We start from the raw sequence: 8,162 nt of genomic DNA, 5'->3' as shown, positions 1-8,162 counted from the left end.
AGAAGGGTGGCTCAATCTAGTGACACTCAGAATGGCCCAATGTAATGAAGGTATCAGTCGCTAGGGCTTCTGAAATTGGTTCAGAGTTATACTTCAGAGAAACTTCATTCCAATAAATATAGCCTTAAAAGTTGTTAAATGCATAATTCCACAAAAAGCACTTGAAGAAAGTCTGGTCAATATGATTACCAGGAGATGCCAAAACCCATACATTTTGTTCCAAATGTAATCATGACAACCATAACAAAAGCAGTAAAATGCAAGACAGGGAAATCTCAGTCTTTCTTAAATGACTTTAGTCCTGTTACATGGAGAACAGGTAATGAAAGTATACATGTCTGCTACACTTGCTTTTAAGCAGATATCTTCCGGGACCATACACTCCAAGGAGTTTCAGATTTTTTCGTTATCATCATTATTGATTTTTTTAAATGCAACTGGGCTTGCTTGTTTCAAAGAAGTCTTAGAAACATCTGTGTGCATGGTGGACATGGCTATTGTCTCATAGTCATCATCCCGAGACCGGAAATCACAAAAATTAAAGAAGAACTGCAAGTCTCTCTGGAAGTTTTTGTTCAGGAATCCATAAAATACAGGGTTGACGCAGGTGGATATCATTGCCGTGAGGTGGCAGAGCAGGAATAACAGATTGTGGTTGCACGTAGCAATGATCTGATGATTCCAATCAAACACAGTGTTAAAGATGGTGAGAGGCAGCCAGCAGACTGCAAATGCTACCACGATGGACAGCAGCATGATGTTGATTCTTTTGGTTTCACTTGACCTATATTTATTGTCTCTCATCTTGTCCATCATGTTATTTCTCCTTTTTAAGCGAATGTATATCTGTAAAGGAACAAAGAATGAGTTCAATAGAACCACTTGTTGAATGAGGAATTTCTTTGCCAAGAAGTAAAAAAGGGAGATGATAGGGAGGAAAGATTTTCTTACCTTGAAGTAGCATATAAATATAAAGCAGAGTGGGCCAAAGTACTGCAGCACCAAGAGGAGAGTAGTGTAAGACAACCTATGAGAGTCCGAGGGAAATTTATCAAAGCACACATACTTGTCTTTGAATGCATCAAGCGTTACATTTTGGAATGGTTCATCGGTCAAGACTTGATAGATCAGGAAAGGCAGAGAAGAAGCCACAGCAAGGACCCAAATGACAGCAATACCTATGTAAGCATGTCTATTACTTGGTCTCCACCCTCGTGGGTTGATTATCAGCTGATGGCGTTCCACAGCAATGAGAACCAGAGAGAAAATGGACACCGTGATGGAAACACACTGCACAAAAGGATTCAGCTTGCACATTGTCTCACCGAAGACCCAGTGGTCCATCAGCGTGTACACAAACGTGAACGGGAGACACATGATGGCGACGAGCAAGTCTGAGAAGGAAAGGTTCACAATCAGGATGTTGGTGACATTCCTCATCTCTTTCTGCTTCAAGATGATTATGATCAAAGCCAGGTTTCCAGAGACCCCAAGAATGATTACAGCTCCATAAGCAAGAGCTAAGGTAAATATCACAGCCAAGGGCAGGTGACAATCATCGTTTTCAAAAGCCAAAAATGGGGAACTCTCCTCTGACAAATTATAGTGCACTGAATGATTTTCAACCTGAGAAAGTAATGTTGAATTCATTTTGATTGGGTTAGTTTTTACAGATTGCACAAGAGAACAGTATGTTTCTTCAAAGCAGGTCAACTGTTCAGCTTATTCTTATGTTCCATATTGGAATCCATTTACCACAATTATTCTGAATTCTTCATTCCCTTGAACTGAACAATCTGTAAAGAGAAAATGATCAATTGCATTACAAATTTTATTGAGGGTAGTCAAAATATAATTCTGATGCATAGTACTCTTTAATGTGAAGACACTGAAATAAGTAAACAAAATGTAATTTTGTAAATATATTTTTTAAATAGCAGAGGCCAAGCAGACATTTTGAATTTTTAAAAACCTGGAAATATTTTTAATTGTTTCTGCTTATACACTGAATGTCAGTGGTCTACATGTTAGTAAGGTGTACATAAACTTCATGCCTCCAAAAATTTTATACAACTACTATCAGCATACCCCTAAACATAGTGAGAATGCAAATGTGTAACAACTTAAAGCACAGATTAAAACAGAAAATATGGAACAAGCAAAGCAAAAGAACAACAAAAATACATAGTTTTTTCCTCCTACTATAGAAATGAATGGATTAGTGTAGAGGTCTAAAGTAGCAATAACTCAACATATACTGGGGTGCTTCTTATAGCAGAAATTATTTAGCACAAGTATACTCAAAATGAGATCATTTTTTTTGTTCCAATTAGTTATACATTACAGCAGAATGCATTTTGACTCATTGTATACAATGGAGCTCAATTTTTTCATATCAGACAGAACATTTGTAAAACTTTATCATATGAGGTACTGTTGAAAGACCAGATGACGCTTAATGCAGAAAAATAATGGTAAAACTGCCATTTCATATTTTAATTGTGGTCTATAGAAAATAGGGAACCACTTGGAGAATGTTATGTCTACTATACAACTTAGAGGTAGGACTAAGGGATGCATGCTAAATTTTTTATAAGATCACATCATTACAAAAAACAAAACTTCAATCAAATGAAATATACCATCTGCAAAGCAGCAGGTACTCCATGCATAAAAGTTTATAAGCACTACATGAAAGGGCACTTTGAGAAGTTCTTGCATTGCGCAGGAGACTCTAAGCCTCTATAATGGTTATTAATATATCAGAAGCTTTCAAAGAATTTCTAAGGTTTTATCCATGTCAGTATCCCCCCTTTCCTACAAGACTTATGTGTCTCCAGGGGAAGGGTCTAGATGTTAGTTATAATATCAACTGTAATCACACTCTTCCTCTTGAGAATTCAAAAGGCAGAGAGAATGACTGGTAAAAATGTCAGTTAGAATGTGACAACAAATCTTGAAGAGGCAGCCAATTATTTGTGATATATACATTCTTCTCTTCTTACCAAGACAAATCGTAGACAATAGTCTTGTATAGAGGTTCAAAGCTAATTTTTTTAAAAAATATCTGATTTCTCCTAGATTACTAAGTAAGTTTCTAAGATGAGATTTCTTAAGTTAACTAACAGTTCTTCATGCCTGTGTTGAGAAACTGAATTGCATTTCTTTCTTACATAAGAAAAACAAAGAATATTGCATAAATTTACTTCCATTGAAAGAAAAATAAGAATGTATTAAAATGTATTTGCCTTTTATATGATGCCTTTAGTAAACCTTTCCTTCAGTGCTTTTGTTTTTTAGAATATGGGGTGGTTTTCTATTATGAAACTGCAATTTGGCCTTATAAAACTGAAGAAGGTAAAAATAAAGGTTGTTATCACTAAGTAAAAAGAAAGCATTAAGGCATGGTAATGGAATGATGTTGCATGTGGACATCATGACAAACACTGCTCTCTCTTCCTCTATGCACAACCTATTACTTAAGGGGTAATTACACTTGTTCTCTTAAGAATTGCAAAAGCAGTGAGCATGACCACTTAATGTCATTTGGAATGAGAGAACAAGCCTGGAAGAAGCAGGTAATATTTTTTAAAAAATATTTATTTTTTAGTTGTAGTTGGACACAATACCTTTATTTTATTTTATTTATTTATTTTTTTTTTTATGTGATGCTGAGGATCGAACCCAGGGCCTCGCACATGCTAGGTGAGTGCTCTACCGCTGAGCCACAACCCCAGCCCTGAAGCAGGTAATAATTTTAGTTTTGAAATCTCGTAATTCTTAGAGATTTCAAGAAAGTTTAGCATCATATTTTGTATTCAGGTTACTATAGAGATCTTTAACATTGTTTATCAGTTATGAATTTTCATTATTTAAAGTAACACTTGCACAGTAGCTAAGTGTGTCCTCATTATCTATGATTTCTCGCGGCTCCCTGTTGCCAAATTCCACCATGAATGAGGATGCTGGTATGGGAGTCATGAGGCATGGACTATTGAGTGTATTCCTCAGCCTGGCATTAAAGACCTCTATGTTAATTAAGCCTTCCTTCCACTCTTTGTTCTAATAACCCCAATGTGAATGCTCTGTTCCGGGCAGGCCAAATGATTCACAATTCTGAAATATAACTCTGTCTTCACATATAGCTCTTCCATTCCTCTTCTTGAGTGTTGTCTCCCATCACCAATCCAAATTCTACCCACCCTTCAAAGCACCTTTAGTCCCTTGAAGCCTTAATTGGTGCCCATCCATTTCAATATAACATCTGTGAGGGTTGACATTGTGCATATTTCATAGTACCTTGAAATATTAGATTTAGAATAAAAATGTTGACTGATAGATGTAGAGATGGAATAGTAGGTTTTTGTATAAATTAATCTTACAGAAATGGCTCAATCTATCATCATCCTAAGAAAACGGCATGTAAATTAAGACCTAAGAAAGGTGAGTAAGGAAGCCATGTAGATATCACAGGGACATTTAAAAAGGGAAAGAAAAGATGTAGAGAAATTTGTTAGGGGCTAATTTAATAATCTAGACAGGAGTTTATGGGGGTATAGGTAAAGGTGTTTGAAATGGATAGGAAGAAAAAAGAAATTTTATATCAGCTGACTTACTTTGACAATTATGGGAATTTGTGCAAACACTTATTAAATTATTTCAATCTATGGGCTACAAAGAGACTTCTTACAGAAGAGTTTAGGTAAATATATTAAAACTCTACTCAGATACCTTTGAAATTATATTTGATATACATGCCCTACAGAAAATAGAGGTTTTCCTATTCAGTAGAAGGTAATCTAGCTATACAGAAAATGAAAACTTTTAAAAAAGTGTTTCTAAGCTTCTTCTGCTAAGTGTAGGGTTGTTAGCCATTCCACTTGGGTAAATGAGTTTGCATTGGATAAAATGCATATTTTGTTTACCTTCATATAATTACCAGAAAAATAATTTGTATTAAATAATAGTCTTAAAAGAAAGTTAACATACCTTATCTTTGCAAAAGTAAACAATACATTTCTATTCCAATATATATTTATAAAATAAGCTACACAACTACAGACATTGCAAAGCTTAGTGAGACTGTTAAATTTAGCTGTGGTGTACCTTTAGAAACCAAATAGAGACCTACAAACATCACCATTTGGCAAATTAGGCCCCTTACTGAGGGAAATTCCCTTATCCTTCTTTTCAAATAAAACCCTGGCCTTTCACTGCCTGCTATTGGCAGTGTTATTCCCATCTGAAAATACAGCTGTCTGGGCATAACCTGCTGCAAATGTATTTCAAATACCCGGATTGTCTGTTCACCACAACTGTTTTGGAAAAGAAATGTCAGTTGTGTTACACACAGCCCCTGAAAGTTACTGCTAGCTTATCTAAACGAATTACATAATTCTCCTGCCTTCCCTGAGTGAGGAGAGAGCTTGTTCAACAGACAGCTGCCTTAAGACACTAAGAAAGCCTAATATTAAGAGAGTAGCCAGGAAAAGTGCTCAGTCTTTAGCCACGGGCTGGGAACTGGGTCCCAGAGCTGTCTATTCTCTCTTGTTTCACCAGAGAACCTGCTCAGGGTCTTGGGAAATGAGGGCTACTGTTCTCAGGTCCAGTGCAGAGAGGAGAACTCTGCACTAGCTCCTGCCTGTGTGTGTCAACCCTGAGCTACGCTTTCTCAGAGGATCCAGGTGGGCATGGCAAAGGAACGTAGAAACATACTCCCTCTCCTCGCTTCTCTAGGTTTTCCTGTGCTCTAGGAGTTACCAAAGAATGAAATGGTATATGTTCAAAATTTCTGTGGCAGGCTTAACCGCCCACCCTTCTCATATTGTGTAACTAGGCGAATTGCCTGGATCTTCCCCTCTATTCCTGACCCGCTACACACACACACACACACACCATGGCCAAACCCTAAGTCATGTCTCTCCTTAGCCCAATATCCGTCTTTAAAACATTCTCATCTCTGCTTTCCATCTGGGGACCAACAGGACACTTACTAAGCCACCTCCACGTAGGTCCATCCTTAATCTTCTATCCCAGCATGTTCGCACATTACTGGTCTAGAAGAAGAAGCTAAAGAAAGAGTTCCACGATTAAAACTCTGAAATATTAGGACAGGGTTCAGGGTGTCTACCAGAGCGCAGCGACAGATTGAAGGGCCAACTACCGGGGGATGCAGGCTCTATTCCAGTCCAGACAAGTGGGGCAGGAGCTTCGGGATCCGAGCCCCAGGGGCCGGCAGGGGCCAACGGGAAAAGTGCTGCGGGACTGGCGCGAAGGCGCACTCCTCGCGGGGCCCACGGGTTCAACGCACCCCAGCCCCTCTCCAAGGGAACGGCACAGCCGCCCCCGGCGGCGGATCAAGCCAGCTCCGGGGAAAGGCGAAAGCTGCGGGAGGTGCGGGGAGACCACGCAGGGCTCCTTCCCGCTCCCTCCCTCGGCCTTAAGAGAGCCCGAGGAGAGAAAAACTTGGATCCCCGGCAGCAGGGCGCGGGGAAGCGCGAACTCGGGATAAGGTGCCCCCTCTTTGGCCAGCGTCGGCCCCCAGCCCTTCGGCAGGAGTCCGGGAGCGGTCCGGTAATCTGGGGCATCCAGCCACCTGCCCGCGCTGGACACCAAAGCAAAAGGCTGACTCCGCGCCGCACCTCGGTCCGCACAACCAGTTTGCAGCCCTCGCATCCTTTCCCTTCCTCTCTCATCCGTCGCCCCGTCAGTGAGAGATTTCTCAAAAGTCCTCTAAAAAGCGTAAACTTGAAACTTACCCTCTTTCGAATTCGTCTTTTTTTTGCCCCTGTTTATTAAAGCGAGAAGGGAGTCATGGAAAGGAGCAGAGAGGGGAGGAAAGATCCTCTGGTATTTCTCCTGCTCAAATCCTAAAGATTGGTGAAGATAGGAGGGGACGCCCCCTTAAAGCAGAACTCCACCTCATCCCGATCACGTGACGGCGCCCCGCGGGGAGCGCCGGAGGCTCCCCCACGCCCCCAACACCTCACCTTGGATATACACCTCGAAGGTGCGTTGCCTAGGAATTCTGGAGAGAAAGACAATCAACCTAAACACACGCTGTCAGACACACGCACCGTGCCACCGTGCAGGGGGAAGCGAGCCCCCATCCCCACACAGTCCTTGACTCCGAGTTGGCAAGGCAATTTTACAAGGCTTTAAAAAAGTCAGTGCCACCGTGATTTCTTTTGTTTGCAGGTCAGTGCCATCTTGTGGCCGAAGTCGTACTTGGTCTGAAAGCTCCAGCGTAAGCAGGGCTCTAGAATGAAAGGACTGGTTATTTACGGGAAGAGGAAACGTGTAATTCCCTGCAACGACGCCACTAATATGTTTTTTACTTTGTTTTCTGACGCTCAAATATTCCTCATACTGGTACACAAAATTTATTTTCTTAAGTTTCTACTTGAACAAAAAGAAGACCTTTAAAAGGCCAAACGAGCAAACCTTGGATGACAGTCTGCCTTTTTCACCCTCCTTCCTTTCTATTGAGAAAATAATACATCGACTTAGATTTGTTCCCATCGCCTAGCTGCTCTTTATAGTTTTGGGGCGCGGGCTCGATGAAGCGAACATTTCCCTTGTGGTCGCAAAGAGCCAGTGCAATTTCTTTGGTGCTTAATCCACCACAGTAAGGAACGTTATGAAGAAAAGAAGGTACAGAGAAGACTTCAATGGTGCAAGGTGGTGTTGGTAATTCAGGCTAACTACTCACACTGACTGAGATGCTTTACTTGTGTCTATTCCAGTTTTAAAGTCAAGATTGTATAATAAACACGCACACACACACGTGATTTACTGATACAGATGACTGGAATGTCTTCCAAATTAAACTCAAAAAAAGTAAATGCCTTTCCAATAAAGGTACAGGCACTGCCCAAAATATGCATCACCTTCTGTCTTCAAACTAAAAGCAAAATTAATTTCAAAACAGATGGGATCACCTGAACTTTACACTGTTTGAAATGTTTTCTTTTTCTGATTTTCAACCTGAAAAAAAATTATTTGAAGTTCAATATAAACTCATTTATTTATATAGATAGTAATGCACACAATCTCTGGGGGTGACCCAACCCCCAAAAAGCTTTCTAAAGTATTTGTCACTATACCCACTTTTACATAGTTGGTAAAGGAGTATGACCAAGAATTAAAATTCTGTGATCATG

General features: G+C 40.2%; 1 protein-coding gene across 1 annotated transcript; it reads right to left on the bottom strand.

The window, feature by feature from the left end:
- Positions 1-346: 346 nt before the first annotated feature.
- On the bottom strand, positions 347-6,852 carry Npy1r (neuropeptide Y receptor Y1). The gene is made up of 3 exons (XM_027927215.2): positions 6,759-6,852; positions 952-1,796; positions 347-846 (listed from the first exon to the last, which is right to left on the bottom strand). The coding sequence occupies exons 2-3, from the start codon at positions 1,648-1,650 to the stop codon at positions 394-396; spliced, it is 1,152 nt and encodes a 383-aa protein (XP_027783016.1). The 5' UTR covers positions 1,651-1,796; positions 6,759-6,852; the 3' UTR covers positions 347-393.
- Positions 6,853-8,162: the final 1,310 nt, after the last annotated feature.

This window comes from Marmota flaviventris, chromosome 3 (genome assembly GCF_047511675.1).
Source record: "Marmota flaviventris isolate mMarFla1 chromosome 3, mMarFla1.hap1, whole genome shotgun sequence".
In the NCBI taxonomy this organism is placed as follows: Eukaryota; Metazoa; Chordata; class Mammalia; order Rodentia; family Sciuridae; genus Marmota; species Marmota flaviventris.
This window is presented reverse-complemented; position numbering and strand designations above follow the sequence as displayed.